This window comes from Furipterus horrens, unplaced genomic scaffold, assembly GCF_987537825.1.
Source record: "Furipterus horrens unplaced genomic scaffold, mFurHor1.1.pri manual_scaffold_6, whole genome shotgun sequence".
NCBI lineage: Eukaryota > Metazoa > Chordata > Mammalia > Chiroptera > Furipteridae > Furipterus > Furipterus horrens.
In genome coordinates, this window is record NW_028327176.1 from 165,314,041 (window position 1) to 165,333,093 (window position 19,053).

The 19,053-nt window shown below is 34.5% G+C and overlaps 1 protein-coding gene across 1 annotated transcript in view; it reads left to right on the top strand.

The window, feature by feature from the left end:
- LAMA2 (laminin subunit alpha 2) overlaps nucleotides 1–19,053 on the top strand; it is a 521,547-nt gene that overhangs the window by 144,670 nt on the left and 357,824 nt on the right. The window contains exon 4 of the mRNA XM_090279831.1: nucleotides 17,120–17,362. Within this exon, the coding sequence (XP_090135957.1) occupies nucleotides 17,120–17,362 (243 nt within the window). The remainder of the gene's footprint in view (nucleotides 1–17,119; nucleotides 17,363–19,053) is intronic.

Here is a 19,053-nt window from a genome sequence, read left to right on the forward strand (position 1 = left end):
TTCTTCTCAAATCAAGCAGTATTTAACACTTTGGACCACATTTTCACTTATGGTCAGTCACTTATGCTCTGGTTTATTTTTTAAATTGTGGCAAAATCTAAATAATACATCACTTGGCATCTTAACAATCATTTTTGAGTGTACAGTGGATTCTTACATTCACATTGTTGAGGTTCCAGTGTCAACTCCTGAGCTCTTTACATCTTAGAAAACTGAAATTCTGTACCCATTAAATAGTAACTCCCCACTCTTCCTCCTCCTCCCAGCCCCTGGAAACCACCATTCTACTTTCTGTCTCTATGAACTTGACTATTCTAAGACCTCATATAAATAAAGCCATACAATACTTGTCTTTTTGTGTCTGGCTTATTTAACTTAACATAATGTCTCCATATCAATCCATGTTGCAACATGTGTCAGAATGTTTTTCCTTTTCAAGGCCAAATAATATTCCATTGTATCTATATACCACATGTTGTTTAACTATCCATTTGTTTTCCATAGACACTTGGCTTGTTTCTATCGTTTAGTCATTATGAATAATGCTGCTGTGAACTTAGGTGTACAAATATCTGGGTGTCTGCCTTGTTCCTCTTTTGGTATATACCCAGAAGTGAATTACTGAGTGAGCTACACCATTTTACATTCCCACCAACAATGCACAGATTTTCCAATTTTTGCATGCCCTGGCCAACACTTGTTATTTTCTGCCTTTCTTTTGCTTTTGTTGATAATTGTCATCCTAATAGGTATGAGGTGCTATAATGGTTCAGATTTTTTTTCTTGATTCTCCAACATTTCTTGAGATAATTTGGGATAAACAATTCTGAGAGATACATAATAACTTTTAGACCATATGTTATTGGAAAGAATAGCAGTGAAGAATGCTCATATAAAATCTGAGAACCTTGAAACATGATTAATACAGGCATTGCATTAAAGGAAGTTAAATCCTGGACGATTTTGCTCAGCTTGCTGAAATGTTTCATCAATAACAACAACAAAGCAAACAAACAAACAAACATAGTAACTGATGTAGGAAATGATCCATTTTATTATTTGTATAAAGTATGTTTTATAATATAATTTTACAATATAAATATAATATGTTCAATATTAGTTTTAAGAAATGCAAGGGTCTTTTATTTTTTATTTTTTTATTTTTATTTTTTGTCTCAAGGCACTTACTAATGGTACTTTTTGAAAACCTGTTTGGTCCCAGGTACTGGGAAAAATGTTTTATATGATTTATCTTATAGAATTTTTTCAACTCTCTAAGGAAGATACTATAACAAATGAGAACATTTTTTCATCAGAGAAATTTAGCAACCTGCTTAAAATGCAATTGGCAAGCAACAGAACCAGAGTCCAAACTCAGTTCTTTTTTATTTTTGAACCTTCCCTCTATACTCTAAATAGAACCTCATGCAACTTAATTCCTTTCCTGAATGTTAAAGTAATTAAGAGCATCAGTGCTTCTCTGCTGTATACAACATATGTTGGCATGTGTACATGCTAATAATTGTGATAATTTTACTAAAAACTAAGATAGATTAATATAAAAAACATTAAATTAGAAACCTCTACCTGTCAGTTAAAATTAGGACTTATCAAATATATAACTAACTTCTAGCACATATGTATAGAAATAACTTGGAATACAGATTTAACTTTTTAAATGACTGTTGGTGTTCTTGATCTTCTCAAAATGCAGTGGAGAGAGTTATTGCTTTATTAAGTGCTAATTATTGGTCAATTTAAATACTTTTCTTTAAATGAATCATGCAGAATTTTGTAAGCCTTTGATAAGAAAAAATTTAAACAATTACAATTACAATGGGAAAGATTATTATCGATCCACTTTGGTCCAAATGATTTTCAGAGTTTAAATCCCTATTTCTTCATTTCTAGTGTGATTCATTGATTTTCCTAAGGAAGCACACTTAACTTCTCTCTTATAATCACAATGAAAAGCCTGCCTGAATGCTTATATATCAACACAGCTATTAAAGTCCTTATTACTCATAGACAGTAAATAAAATTACATACTCTACATTTTACAAAAGAAGTATTTCTGAAGACAGAAAATAAGCATAATTTTTAAACACAAAAAATTACATGTCTTTTAATATTGTCAAATATAGATAATGAAAGTTAAGGTGCTGAAACAACTTGCTAGAACAAAATGGGTTATGTTAGATACATGCATTTTTAAAAAGTTACACATTTCATTCAAATATCTCTAAAAAATACTGAGAATGTTGATAAAATAATATATTTGAAATAAAATTAGTACTGATGATTGGATTAAAGTTCTGGGTGTACATTATTCTGTTTGAATGTAGAGATAAGTAAGAGTTCTTGGTAATTCCCTTACAAAATTTTATTACTTTTCCAGCATTTATGTGGATACTGGTGACTGGAATGTAACAGGTGTTCAATAAATAGCTATTGAATAAATGGACACCTTTGCTCAATTTTCCTGTCTCTGACCTTTCTTCTTTGTGTTACTATGGCATTATTCTCTTTATTAAATTATCTCCCTCCTCTGTAATAGGATTATATAAATGACATCTTACTCAGAATAGCATAAATTTCTAATCCAAACTTTTAAACCTAAATAAACTTTTCAGTAATCTAAGTCTTTACACTTCCGTTAAAGTTAAGATGTAATGTGTGGCTTTTCCCATAGGAGCCCACTTTCAAGTTTCCAAAAGGGTTCAGTTTAAACAAAAATGATTGTACCTACTGATTACATAATGTAGAGATTCTGTTTTAGCAATTTACTTAAAGAAGGTATTATAAATGGTAAAAAATAGACTTTTATTTACAGTCCTTGTAAAATTTGGCTATACTGTCAGTTTTCTGAGAATGATCTTTATTTCCTGTCTGTATACTGACTATATTAATCAGCTTTAATTTTTTGCTTTTTATTTAAAATTTTAATTGTAAGATAATTCATGAACTACATGTTGATATAAAAGTAAATTTTATCAAACATATTTTATATATCTTTAAAATCATTACATTCTATTATTTACAGTATGGCTTAAAATGAGTACTTTAAAATTTTATTCTTGAAACATTTAGTTTTTCCATTGGTACTTCCCTACTGGTTATTTTTCCCTTATACTTCTTGGAATTTTTACCTGGGTTAAATAGCAAGTATAGCTGTATTTATGGGTTTTTTTTCTCATGAACTCACTTTTGGATATAGATTCCTCTTTACTCTTTTATAAAAGTTGGTTAGCAGCATTAAAACTTGGGCTTATTTTATTTTAGTTCTCCTGAGCACACACACATGCACATACAAATTCACATGCATTTTAAATTGGTAGTCTAGACAAAAGTTTACGTCCTTTTAAACTTCGTTAACTGGATATTACATTATGAAAATCTTTCTCATATAATTATATAGCCTTAGAAATTTAATTATTTAAAAATAAATGACACACCATGTTCCTGCTTCCACACCTCCTTCGGGTTGTGGACTCCCTGAATTGCAAGGATAATACAAGTGAGACAGGACATCTAGCAGAATCTCGGGGAACTCCATGGACTTTATGGTACCTGCCAATGGCACAGGAGCAAGCAATACAACCTTTCAAAGCAAGTGTTAAGTGCCTATCAATAAGTAAATAAATTTTAAAATGCATTCTACCATTATATATTATTTGCAATCCTTTTTGTCTATTTTTCAGTCATTATCATATAAAAACAAAACAAAACAAAGCAAAAATTCCCAAAACTAACTGACTAGTGGCAGGTGAACTGCAAAGACAGGCGGGAATAGGGACTCAGGTAGATTTTACCACAGCTAGAAGATATTTGTCCATTCATCTAATTTATCCTTGTCCTTGTGTGTCTGACTCTCCCTTTCTCTAAAATAACAGTTTCAAAGTAGGTCTATATTCTCTTGCCAACTTCATATGCAAGGTTCTTTCTCTTTGAAGATTATATAAAAATATATAACAGACTTAGATCTTATGTATTTGCTGAGAAATCGGTGAAAGTATCGCTACTGATGATAATAACTAATAATTAATGAATACTTAATATGGCTGGACACTGTTCTTAGCACTTCATGTGGATTATGTTTGGTAATCCTCACAACTTTATGATGGAACTGTATTATTATTTTTATTTCCAAGTGGGAAAAAATGATGCACAGAAAGGTTATGAAACATCCTAAAATGGCAGAACCCATTGAACATTACACACTGCATTCATCTCCCAACCAACACACCCGCTTGCACATCTGATGGAGTGTTGCACACTTGATAGCTCAAAACAGAAATCCTGATGATTTGTTTCCCCTAAACATGTATCTTCTCAGCAATAGCACCACTCTTAATCCAGTTGTTTAGGCAAAAATAAAACAAAAGAAAAGGCTTGTTAATTATCCTTGATTATTCTTTTTCTTTCATTTTCTTTATCCAAGTTCTGTGAACTCAATCTACAAAATATATCTTGAATCTGACATGATCTGACCATAACCACTTAGTGTAAGATACCATCATCTCTCACCAGAACCACAGAAGAGTCTCCTGATTAATTTCCCTGCTTTCACATGCCTTCTTCATATCCTACTCACAAAACAGTATCCATAGCAATCTTCTAAAAATATACATTGGATCTCATTCCCCGACACCCCGCCCCCCACCCCTGCTCAAAATCCCCCAGTGGCTTCCTAACATGCATAGATGAAATTCGTACTCCTGCCACATTCTGTACACCCTCGTGACCTGGCCCTTATATGCTCCTTCAGCATCATAGCTGACCACAATGTGTTGCTACCGTTTTGTTCTAGCCACAATGACCTTTCTGGGATGAATCAAGTTCATTCTTGTATCAACCTCTTTACACTTGCTATTTCTCCTGTTTTCAGTGTCCTCTCCCAAGATCTTGACAGGTAGGTCATCATTCCTCATATAGCTCAGATCTTCACTCACATGTTACCTCAGAAAATCATTTTCTAATAACCATGTATTTTAGAAACTTCTACCTAAAATTGGATTACTTATTTATTTACCTTATTTGTCTCAGTGATATTCCTGGAAAATATTTAACAACTGGCTTGTCATAGAGGGGTGAGGGACATCATGATTTGTAGTGTTAGCCAGTTTTCATGGTGTCAGTATTCCCACCAGGGCTGATTTTAAGTTACCAGCATGATGTCATTCAAAAAGGAGCTCAGACGATATACACATAATCAGCTTTTTGAAAACCAGAACAAGTTGGTTTCTTCACACCTGGTATTGGCTATTTTTCTAGACTATAATCCCCATTAGAGAGCAACTTTATCTTCACCACTGTATTTCAACACCTAGGCTAAAGACTGTGAAAAATAAATAATGCATTGCTCAATAAGATATGTAGAATAAATGAATCAGTGAACAAATCAATATATTACTCTGTGTAGCTTTAAAATATATGTATGGAAGTGCAAAATAGTGGAATCTGTATTAGGAATGTTGGAAAACCCAAAGGTGAGAGAAATACTAGCAAAGCAAACTTGACTGAAGGTGTAACTGTCCTTCCCACCTTGTTAATCCTGGAGCTACCCAAGTCCCTATTTAAATATTCATATTTTAACAGTCCTAAAAAGATTATTGAGAATGTTGACATTTAAATGTATTCTGTTCATATTTCAATAATCTCATTTATGTTAAGACTGCAAAAATTGATCTGAACTTAGTCTAGAATGCTCTGTACTTTAAGCATTTGATGCATGTCTAAAATGTTCATGTCATGGATAATCTACAATTCAAATAATTACCTTCATTTGGTTTTCATTATAATAATAAAGTCTATGACTGAAACACAAAAAGGACAACACTAAAGACTTAATACTTCTATTTACAATGATACTTAATATTATAATATGCTGAATAGGCAAAAACTGGAAACATCTCCTCCATACAAAATATATGTGACGTCTGCTTTCAACAGTGTCTGTATTTACTACCTGCTGTTTAGGGTCACTATCTATAATATTATTCTATACTCACTGCAGATAAGAAGACTGGGACAAGAGAAAGTTAAACCCCCATCTTTCATAACTTTTATAATGCTTTGCCAGTAGCTACAGTTCTTTAACAACAATCCACAGTATATTTAGATTGAACAGGATCTTGGCTTCCTAATGAAGCACTTCACTGGAGTGTTGTTCATAGTGTCTCCATTTACAATTATCCCTCCACATTGCTTCTGGTCAAATGCGTTGGGTATTTTGCTGCCATCAATTCTCTGCTGTTTAGATGGATTCAATTTAGAGTATCAGATTTTACTATTGATGACCTTGTCGCATTACCACATGATGTTGAGTAATTGTAGTCAATCAAGCTTTTATGGATTATTATGTTTTATGTCTTGGGTATCACAAAGGATATAAAGCTTGATACCATATTGGTGAAATACTACCTCTGTTTCCTAGATATATGTCCTTTAAGCCTTGTGTCTAGATATTGTGATTAAATGTTCTACTGGATAGTGATTTCAGAATCAGAATTCAATGACAACATATTGTCATATTTTAAATGGAAAAGTGTGTAAGATTTTTCTAGTAAATGGTTTTATATAAATTAACTATGTTAAAGGCTGATAGAAGGATTGTGGCAGGACACTTGGTACTGCAGAAACTGTCCAACAGCCATTTACTCTTTTTTCAAGACAATTATCACCACGACTTTTTGTGATGTTCATAACCCATTTAATAGGAAGAATTTCAATATTATATGACCTTCCTATCTGACTTTAAAGTTATTTTTCCCCTCCTGCAGCCTGAGTGCCTGTTTGATTAACCTTGATTTTGTGTAGAGTGAGGTTTATTTTTAAAAAGCATTTATTCAGGTGCAACCAATTAGTCCTACATGCCGAGCTTTGGGAAGTCCGTGAGCAGTCAAACCGGTACACAGGGCACATGTTTGTTAAAGAAAGCCACATAGAGAAAAGAGAGACACTCTGAAAATGTTGTGTGTGTGCTATGGGTCCTTCGGGAGCTTCAGAAATCTAGCTCTTGGTACCTCATAAATCATTTTTGACTTGACCAAAGTTATATTATGATTTGGTGCGTTTGTAGCAAAAATAATCAGGAGAAATGTAGTCAGACTACGAAGAGAGAAGAATTTGCAGGGTGGTTGTTGTAAGAACTTTATCATATGTCCTCTTAAAAAGGTAGCCTATCAAAGATGTTCATCATAACTTTTTGGCAGTCAAGTTTTAGAAAATGTGTATATATTTACATGAGTGTCATCTGCTATTCTTATTTTTAAACTGTAGTTGGAATGACATCAGGTTCTGAAGCTTTCTCATTTTTTATTTCATTTACACTCCTCACACTTCACTGGCAAGCGAGGTTACCTTTTTAAAATTTGGGGCAAATGCCAGCTCAACAAATCTTGGCACAGTGTTCTCTTTTGCAGATTTTTTTTCAGAGGGAGAATATATGAGGCATATTTAAGATTGTTCTCTTGGCAGAATTTCTCCTCTATGATGATGTATGTGTCATCTCTACTTAATGTGAGAAGGTGGTTAGGTAGGTTCACCCTTTAGGTACTTGTAGAAATCACCTCATGGAGATAGATTGGCTTCATAAAAGTAGCCATAGGCATGAGACTAGAGGAGCTGAGCTGGGCTGTTGAGGACAGGTCATTGTGAGCATCACTCATTTCCAGACTCCCCAAGAGTCAGAGCTGACACTTTGGGGCACATAACACGCAGAGGAACTACCTTGAGGCTTCTTAAATCATTTCAAAGTTGGCATTATATTTTTGGTCACCTATTCAAATGAATTTTAAGAAGATAATTTAATATCTATTATGTATATGATATTTAAAGGCAATTTATTAGAGTATTTTATAGTTTCTACTGCTAGTAACTTATAAATTAGTTTGGTGGTGATATGGCCAAAATTGTTTCTCAACAAGGCAAAATTAAATTGTCATAAAAGGTGTTCAGTTGTTAGTTTGAAATATAAAATGTGATGTAAGAATGTGGTTAGGTTAGAAATTAAGATATGGGAAATATTTGTAAAAAGAAGTTTGTCGAAATATTTATAGACATGAAAGTTATCACACAAAACAAAATCAGGCAAAACTGGACCTATAAGCTGGCTCTCTGATTTACTAGCCTGTGAATTGGAACAAGTTATCTAGTGTGTTAATTTTCCATTGTGGTAATAACAGATTACCACAAACTTAGTGGCTTGAAACAACACAAATTTATCTTACAGTTTAAGAGGTTAGAGGTCTGAGATAAGCCTTCCTGGGCTAAAATTTAGGTATGGAAAGGGTTGTATTCCCTCTGGAGGCTCTAGAATCCATTCTTATGACTTTTCCAGCTTCTCCAGGCTGCCTGCATTCCTGGGCTCATAGCCCCTTCCTTTATCTTCAGAGTCACAAATGGGTTGAGTACTTCTCATGTTCCATCACTCTGACCTTCTCTTTTGCTTCCTTCTTCTATGTTTAAGGACATTTGTGCTTACATTAGCCCCTCTAACATTATCCTGGATTATCTTTCCATCTCAAGGTCTTCAACTAAATCATATCTGCAGTCCAAAATTCCAAGATATGATTTTAACCTGTGAGAGGCCATTATCTTTAGCCAAACCTACTCTCTGTGATTTCAATTTTCCTATCAGTTCCTACTTCTTATTAGCACAAACTAACCTCTGAATGCTAAAGTGCCTGTCTAAAACTAGGCACTAAGTACAATGTTACTTTGCCTACAGAAAATATCATTAAGAAATAAAACATTAGACAGACCTGGGTTAAGGAAACTCAAGTTATAAAGAGCCAGAGCAGGAGCATCCACACAGGACTTGGGGAGAAATTCAGAAAGGTCTTCTGAATGCTCCTTCTGCTTTTATGCCTTCCTCAGCCATTGCTTACTATCCATTCTAGGCCAAAGCTGTATTAGGAAAACATGTATTTTTTTTTTAATTCCCTGAATTATAAATAAATACTAGTTTTTAATGATAAAGAAAATTTTAGAAAGGGAGAGAGCAGTATGGCCAAAAGCTATAGAGGATTCAAAGAAGATGAAAATGGAGGGAAAAAAATGAGTTTTTCAACCAGGAAGCTTGTAACTCTTCCAAAGTGATTGAAATAAGATGTTGGGTGGTGGGTGGGTTATAGGGGTGATAAAGTAATAAATAACAGTCAGTATAGGCTAGTCTTCAAAAATGTCCCTACACAAAGACACAGAAGTGGGGCTACATATAAGCATGAAAATAGTTAATGTTATTGCGTTTGTAATGGCTAAAATTGAATAAGTGTTAAGTGACTCCGATCTGTTGAAAGAATTCATGAACCAAGATCTGAAAGTTTCATTCTGTCTTTGATTTGCTATTCTACACTGTTAACGTTATATGTCTAACTCTTCTCATCACTACAAATCTTTGCTATTATTCCCCAAATGCTTTGAACTGGAATGATTCATTCATGTCTTCAATGTCATAAATTGGAGAACACGTAGGTTCTTACCCCGGTAACTATAGAAGCGTAAAAACAAAGGCAAAGCCAGGTATTTCTCCAGGGTGAATAAATTTTAGAAGGCAAGCTTTAAACTGTCACATTTGTGATTGTCTGTGATTCACACCAATATTGTGCTTTGTGATGGCTTCATTCAAAGGACTGTCGTGTTCTATGGGGGACTCAGCCTACCTGCTCTTTTATCAGTAGCTGATGTGGAAACCATGCTGTGCCAATGGCTTGTTCACAGGAGGCAGGTCAATCTTTTGAAACCATAGATTGTTTCAAATGAGAGAGAAATAGGTGAGGAGAGGACAGATGTCAAGGGCAGAGCTAAAGAGAAGGAAAATGCTTGTCTGTGTGTTACCTGCAGCTAACATTGTCAAAAAAGGTAGCAACTTAATGTAGCATGGAGTACTAAAAACATTAATAAGCTAAGGGAGGACCTTATTCATTCCAATTTGGATTCTATTCACTTGTATTACTAGTTTTCTTATGACTGGACTAAAATTTTGATACCTTCTGGGCTAACGATGCCCTTTAGATTTGATAGTTAACTTGAAAGAACTATTAAGATCTATTTCTTCAGCTCAGAAATCAGTGTGGTCACAGAATTAAGCAGAGTTAACCATTTATCAAGATAATAAAAAAATGCATTAAATGCTTTTTAATAGCAAACACTAAATTACCAGTAGTGGTAAAAGAATTACTTGAAAAAAATTTATTTGTTTATTTAAATGGTATGTGTTAGTAATCCTTTTATTCTGATAATGAAAATTTCACAACATACACAAGAGTATAGCGAATACTACAGATCCAGATGTTCCCAACACCAACCTGTAAGAATTAACTCATGACCCTTCTTGTATTGATTCTACACTTATCCACACCCTACCCAACCCCGAGATTATTTTGAAGCAAATTCCATACATACCACTTTCTCTATAAATATTTCAGTATGTATCTCTGAAGGATAAGGACAAAACAACTGCCATGCATAAAATTTAATACTATCATTACAACTTCTTTAGTATGACCAAATATCCAGTACATATTCAAATTCATCACATTTTTCTCCAAATTTTTAAGCAGCTGATTGAATAGGATGCACCTGAAGTCACATATTGTATTTGTTTGATAAGGTCTTAAGTCTCTCTTAAACTATAATTTTATTATTTTCCTTCATTGTAATTTATTTTTTGAAGGAACCATATTGTTCATCCAATAGTATTTCTCATATTCTGGATGTTGCTAATTGTACCCCTGTGGTGCTGTTTTCATGCCCCTCTGCTGCTGTATTTTGTGAAAATGATAGTTAAATTTAAGAGATTTTTCTGTAATTCAGGTTCACTTTCTTGGCACAGCTACTTTATAGATTGTGCAGTGTGGTTTCATCAGACTGCAGAAAATGTCCAGGTGTCTCTCTTTTGGAGATGTCACTGGCCATAGACCCATTGCTTGAGAGGTCCACTTTACTGTAAACAGTAGCATCCTATAGAATCGCATTTCTCTTCATGTTGCTCTTTTTAAAATTTAACAATATATCCCTCCATTCATTTCTCTTCCATCTCAGTTTTTCCTGGCTATTCTTGCTTGTTAATTCTTCCAAATCAACTTTATAATCAGCTAATATAGCTCTAGGGAAAAAAAAAACCTAATTTTTTAATGAGAAATGTAATTGATTTACATCTCATATTAATTTAAAAGAGCTGAAAAGTAATATTATTTTTCAGAACTAGAAGTTGAAATTTTCTTTTTTTTGCAGAGTGATGTAGAGAAATTCTTCAAATACTTTCCCATGAGTAGTTAGGCAATGATTAAAATCCTTTAGAAAAACAATTTCACCAAATAATTGAACATTTTATCTTCAAAGGATTATCATTAGTCATCCAGTTAGATTATCATTTCCTAGAAATTCTGGAGTGGCAGAGTAATTCATTTTCAAATGTGTAAATTTTGCATGAGTTTAATGTGAGTATAAAAAAACCTGTTTTAATTGAGAGCAGGGTGTTTCTGTTTCTCTGGCAACATGGGAATCCCTTATCCTGAGGTGAAATATCTTACTTTCTTACCTGCAACTCATTAAGTTCTCACTCGGCACTTGTAGTATGCATTGGGGAGGGGTGGGTGGAATAAGTGGAGTGCACATTATACCTGAGTGACAAATACAGGTCTTTTCAGTATGTGCAATTATTGTAAATGAATTTATCTGAAAGAAAGTATAGGTGGGCCAAGAAACTGTCTTTCTGGACTCCCCATTACATTAATCTATGTTTTTTGAAGTAAGTGCAAATTTACAATGGGGCATAACATGTACCCAGAAGTGATAACTGAATATATTTTCAGGTCAATTTTTGGTCCAGTAATAATATTATCAAAATCTGTATAATGATCTCTTCAAAAATTTTTTAAGATGATTATAACGAGTCAGTTTTGCTCTGTTTTGTTTGTGTTTTTTGTTTGTTTGTTTGTTTGTTTTTGCAATGGCTCAGAAATGTTTGCTGACCAGTAAGAACTTGGTGACCTGTAGTTTGGTGGGGGTGGGTCTTTGAATGAATCCTCTATTACACTTGGACTTGCAATGAATTTGCTGCATTTAGTCCCATTCCTCACCCTTGCTTCTGTTCAGAGCTGCCTCTGTGAGATTCTACCAGACTGCCCTCCATCACCATGGCCACAGCAACAGCTACTTTGTGTACTTTAGGCCATGACCTCTGTGCTTCCTTATTAACTAACTCCCATGAACCTTCTAGAAAAATGCTGAACTCTCCTCATCCTTTTCTCTTTCTTGCTATTGGTTTCTACTTTATTTCTTTGTATTTGCTCTTTTGAAGTCTCAGGTGAAAGAGCAGATAATATGAATTATATTCATCAACTGGAACACAGAGACGTGTACACATTTCTATAAAGCTTCCCAGATTATTCCAATGGGTACTAGGCTTGAAAACTCAGGAATTCTAGGATTCTTTCTGGTTCTGATATTGCATAACTCTCATTACTTTCTGAAAACCAATATAATTATATTGATAAATGTGAGAACTTGACAAACACATCATTAAAACTAATAATAGAGATGAGTTTTCAAAGTATGTTAGAGATGGCCTCACAGCACATGGAAATGTTAAAATTCAAATTATAGGCAAGAGCAGGTGCTAAGAGATTGCAAAGCCTCTTTCAAAATTAAGCAGTTTTGTTCTGTGGACTTGCTGTAGAAAAGTCACAGCAGCCAGTCACATGGGGAGGAGGCAACGGAGTCAATGGCCACCTGCTGTTCTCTAGAGAGGTTAGAAAAGAAAAACCAGAAGAGAGAATTCAAGTCTTATGAGAAGGATGAAGTGTCATCTTCCATGGAAAGTGAACTTCATTAATATTTTCTTGGCTTTCTTGGGGATGATCCTATAGGAAACAGTCCCATGGCTTAGTTACATCATGAAGGAGTCGCACTTCGGCTTGGCTCTCTTAATTTTGTGCCCGTGACACTCAAAAGCCACAGTAAAATCTCCAAAGCACATATTCTTTGGTAGGGGTCTTCTAGATCTGTGATTCTTTTAAGGACAAAAAACTAGAATAAAGTAAATTCTTAGAGTCACAGAAGAGAATTAAAAAAAAACAAAACAAAACAAACCCAGGCCCAGCAATGCATGTGGTAGAAATTGGTTCCGGATGTCAGAACCAATTGGTTATAGGTGAGCTAAGATATTCAGCCCCCAGGCAGCATTCAGACTGGTCAAAACCTCTAGGATACTCACTCGAGGCTGTGAGGTCTCCTCCTTTTACCCCAGTGCTGCACCAGTACTGTATCTGAGCCATGATGTAAAAAAGATTGGAAAGCATCACTGTGTGTGATGGTCATTTTATGTTACTTGCTACTTTGAGACTGAAGGATTCCTTAGAAAGGTTCTGTTATCCAATTCCACCTTCAAAGAGACCAAGTCTTAAGATACTGCTTGGAGAGCAGGAACATCTAATTCAGTTCTACATCAGTGAAATAATTACATAAGATTTTGTTAGGTGACATACAAATGGAATATGAAATAGAAAATTCATTTTGTTATGCATAAAATGTCAAACAATTGCTAGTATTTCCAAAGTTATTTTGTATTTTTTTCTTCATGTGCCGGGTTTGTAAAAAGTGCCTTCCAACAGAGAAAAACTTGGGGATTATGTGTTGATATCTAAGATTCCTCAAACCTAGCCATCATAGCAATTTTGTACTTCTCATAATGAGGTGCTTGATCTCCTTATTGCACCCCATACAAATCAGGGTTTTATTCATTTGGAAATAAGTTTTTATAACTGCTTATTCTGAAGGACCTTTATGCTGAAAAGAGAAGACATAGTTAATGAAAGTAGTGTAGGTACATAAAGAGAATTATTCCATTAGGCTCATTAAAATTGGAGTACTTAGAAATCCACTGTAAAATTTTCACAGCTATTCTCCAACGCCTTCATAGAATATGTCTGTTCATTGTGATTTTCAATAATGCTGTCTACCACATTTTTAAAAGTTTATTCAAAATACTGTGTGCCAACTAATTTAATTAATTGTGCATGGAATGTGAAAGAGTCCATAGAAAATAAATGAAAGAGGGATATTGTTTTGAAATGGGACTCTTCTTATATTCTCTGAGGCAATGACTGCTTCTCCATGTCACTTAATACTGACCATTATATTGAATTATATGAAGAGTCTGTGGGGTTTTTAGTATAACTTCATTTCATGGATTTCATCTATTACGCCTGAGCCAACACAGAAACTCCTAAGTCATACATCCACATTGTGGCTCCAAGGGGATTTGGCCTCTTCTTGTATTTGCTTGCTGAGCTGCTTTCTGAACAAAACTTTTTAGCTATAACCTCAGCACACCTTTATTTTTCTTATTGGGTGCTTTGCTATTTCTGTTTTTTGTTTTTTATTTGAAAAAACTGCAATGTTTTTCTAGAAGGGAAGATGCTAATTTGAAATATTTATAGATTCCTTTTTCCAGAGACTATGCCGAGTTTTGTATTCATTATCTCTATCTCTTCCATGGTTTTGACTTTGTAAATGAAACATTGGAAAACAGAGGATAAAAGAGTTTCATTTTCTCAGCTCACAGAAACATAATAGGGTGAATACTATATACGTCTTAGTGCCTACAAGTGACAAAATAGGCCGGTGTTGAAAGGGAGTCGAACTCAAACAAACAGGAAAAAAAAAACAACACTGTTATGCAAATAGAAGTTACAAGGATTCATATTACAATGATTTTGGTTATTCAACTAAATCTAATAAATATTGAATGGCCACTATTTCAAATGAATTATAATAAGGATTATAGCATCTCTGCCCTTTAGGAGCTCACAATTTAGTTATTTGTACTTTTTATCATTTTAATAACCTTGTCATAAATACTTTAGGATTACCAGAAAAGAAGACAAGAGTGTTTTTATATTTATAATAGGGACAGCTACCTCTCTGTGGTCTGTCAGATTAATCAATAGCTATGTTCTTCAGTGACTTTCTTTATAAAAATGGCAGGTGAATGAGTTGCTGGATGTGCAGTGTCTAAAATACTTCCTTATGAATAACACCTTAAAAATAAAGAAATAACAAATATTTTGGATAATGGTTGGTGTAGTATTTTCCATATTATTCCTATTTTTATTTTTTTTGATACTTATTTGCTTTTATTTTTACTTTATTTTAAAAGTAATTTTTTAAGAACTGAAATTTATGTTAATAAATACATACAGCAGGATCTGAGATAAAACATAAAAGCTTCTCTCTTTTTCTCCTCTCTTTGACTCTTTATTCTCTGTCCCCATAGGTAACAACCTTAATATGCCATTTATATCTTTCCCCAAGAGGTCTAAGTGTATTTAAGTATTTATATATACAAACATAGGTATATGTGTCTGTCTACAGTTAAACTTATCTGTATACCTTGTAAATATAGATACATATTATTTCCCACCTAGAGTGATATGCAGTAAAAAAAGAACAAGCCCAGACCAATCAGAATAGATGTCTTGGCTTTTCTTTGCTATGCTGAGGTTAACCGGATGGTCTCAGGGGAGAGAAGATATTGGGAGTCCTGGGCCACAGCAATTCACCAACAAGTACAAAATTATTTCAGTATGTTAACCACCAGTTTTTCCACAACTGTTCCTAAAAAGCAAATTCCAGGCCTATTTTCAATCATTTGATGGCTTGTGGTTTTCCCCTCATGGCATACAAGTGTGCTTTCCTTCTAGTAAAGATCTCAAAAGACATCAGACCATTTCAAAAGACCTGCATCGAAGCCACTTGTATTGTCCCTTCTGCACCAGCTTCTCATGTTTCTAAATTCAGTCTCTTTGAGTTTACCACAAATACTATTTATATGTTCATTAGGGTCTCATGCCAAATCTATGAAGCAGATAAAGCTTATTTCTAGAACATTTCTTTCAGAGTTTCCTCTGTGGTCCAGCAAACCCTGTAATCACATTAGTTATTGGGTCTCCCCTCCCAGTTGTATCCTGCCAGTGACCCCAGTCAGCCAGACTTAGAGCATAAACATATCATGTTGCTTTGTTATTAGTATATTTTTATGTATCATTATGACAATATATGACCATCCCATGGATGGTGAGACTGTAAGTTAAATTAATTTGTACATATCTTCCCACCCAAAGCACTGCAGATAAATATCACTCAATGTTTTGGACTTTTGGACTGCATTGGTGAAGACACACATAGACACTATCACAAAACATCCAGAATATTTATTTCATCTGCAAATTTTATGTCAGCTTGAAAATAAAGGAGTGTCACATTCTCCTTTGTTGTCACTCTGATGCCTTCTCTGCCCACCCCCATTTATTTTTACATACTTAACTCTTATACTAAAGTACAGATATCCTTCATTTAATACATTCCAGTTTCAACCAGTTGTCTGTTCCACTAGAATTTCTTCTCCATCTTGTTCTATTGGGGGATGTAGAGGAAGTGACATTTATTATTTACTGCCAAGTCCTTTGCCAGGTGCTTTGCACACTTCATCTCACTTAATCCAAAGTGCCTCTCAGCTGTATACTTCTTATTGACCCTAATTTGCAGAACAGGAAGCTAAGAGTTAGAAAAGTGAAATAATTGATTCAAGGTCCATAAACACTGAGACCGTAATTTAAATACAGGACCATGCCTCCAAAGCTCTGTGCTGGTTTTGCTCGACCACACAAACTCCATCTAAGCAGTACTTTTCAGAGGATTAGGTAATATAAGTAAGCATATCTTCTAAACTATCAGGCACCTTCATTCACATGTGGAATTTCTTACTCACATTTTATACCCCCTAGCACAGTAAGATGGGTAAATTGGTATAGAAGGAATGCTTTACATGACCATAATTATGATGAAACTTTAAAATTTGGGTGAAATGATGTCAATGAGTTGTTAGAGACCTAAAACCTAACCTTCACCTATTTCTTTTAAAGACATCTCTTCCTCACAAAAGGTATTAAATGTGAACCGGGAACAGTAAAATCATTTCAGAGAATATAGAGGGTTATGGAATAAAATCTGAAATAAAATCTACTGCAGCACTAAGCCTAATGTCTGATATAAAATCATGAGAATACTTTGGAATTCAAAGTTACACGTCATTGTTGTCCCTCTTACCCAGGTGTTCCAGATTGCGTACGTGATTGTGAAAGCAGCTAACTCTCCTCGGCCTGGAAACTGGATTTTGGAACGCTCACTCGATGACGTTGAATACAAGCCCTGGCAGTATCATGCTGTGACCGACACAGAGTGCCTAACCCTCTACAATATTTATCCCCGCACTGGACCACCATCCTATGCCAAAGACGATGAGGTCATCTGCACCTCATTTTATTCCAAGATACACCCTTTAGAAAATGGAGAGGTAAGATAAGAATGCTCACCATGAGTACATTTAAGATGGCCAAATAGGCTTGTCAGAATGACTTGAATAATCGGTAATTAATGGCAGGGTGATTTTAAAATAAGATTTCACAGAAGTACATTTAAATGAGTTATTAAATCAAAAGGAAGACCCCAAAGTGATTAGAATTTTCACTCCCTTCATCTAGTACGTATCCCCCATCTCCAATAAAGATCAGAGAAGAGGGAAAGGGTTTAAGTTGGGAAGTCAGTGATTAATTCCACATATAAAGACACTGTTCTGACAGGGAGGGTCAGTAATGATTGGAGAAGGATTGAGATCCTAAAGGAAATCTTAGTTCCATGTGTGATCTGGTCTGAAGGTGGGAACAAACATGGTGAATTTGGAAAGAAAGAAATTCACACAAAGGACCTGAATAAAAGGGAATTCTATTTTTTGCTGCCACCACATATGGGTTTCTTTCCTTTGGTCAGGCTTTGCTTATTACATATTTAATATATGCTTAATTCAAAAGCGTTCTACTGCTTTGTAGCATCCTTTATCCTGGGGCTAAGATTTTAGATTCACTCATAGGCTTTAAGACCAGATTGAAACCATGGCTTTACCTGTTACCAGCTGCTTTATTTTGAGCCACCTTGGTGCCTCAGTTTTGCCTCCTATAAATGAGGAAAAATAATATTAGTTCTTCATATCATTTTTCAGAAGATTAAATAAATTATTATATTTAAATCATTAGAGCAGGGCTGACATATCCACTAAGAGCTCTCTGTAAGCATTAACTATTTTTGTTGTTGCTGAAATAATAATAACTATTGGTAGTGATTATTATTATTATTAGTTTTCTTTCACATACCTAAACCTTAGCTAAGTGACTCTCTTGGACTGTCTAATTATACTTCCCCAATCTGTCTCCCTTCAGTATATGTGACCCAGCTCCTTTTGTCCTACCTGCCTGTGTATATCTGTTTATACTCATATCTGATATTGTCTTCTCAATAATTTGTATATCTGAAGCTAGTATCATTTTTATATTCACATTTTCAGGAACCCATATTCATATTCTATCATGCCTACATCAACCCATCTAAGGTTATCTCCTTAAACACTTCTGAAAGAAAGTTAGATTTTTGACATAAATTATCACACTGTCTTTTGATGCTATTATTCTATGAATGTATACCGGTGCATCACTATATTTTAGATTCCATGTTCAAAAATATCACTTTTGAGGGAAAAATTCCAAATGGTGCTCTCAGCAGAGGTCTCTATCTGCCAAAGACAGGGAGTCAAGTGCAGTGTGTCAAACAGCTGTTCAACCTGCTCTGTGCCTGGAGACATCCAAATCCTGGCCAGATTGGCCCAAGGATAAGGGAGAAGGGAGGGAATGCAAAGAGAATATGTTTGAGTTCAATTTTTATTATTTTACTTCTGGATCTAGTGTTTACTTAGGACTAATAATTATCTAATATTTATTTATTTATTTATTTATTTTTTCAGCTGTAAATTTCTTTTTTTTTTAATGTGTTTTATTGATTATAATATTACATTTGTGCCAATTTCCCTTCCCTCTGCTCCCCTCAACCCGGTGGCCCCCCTCCCTCCAGTTGTCCCCCCCTTTTAGATCATGTCCATTAGTTGTGCATACAGTTCTTCTCAACCTCTCTGTCTATTCCATTCCCTCCTACCATGAT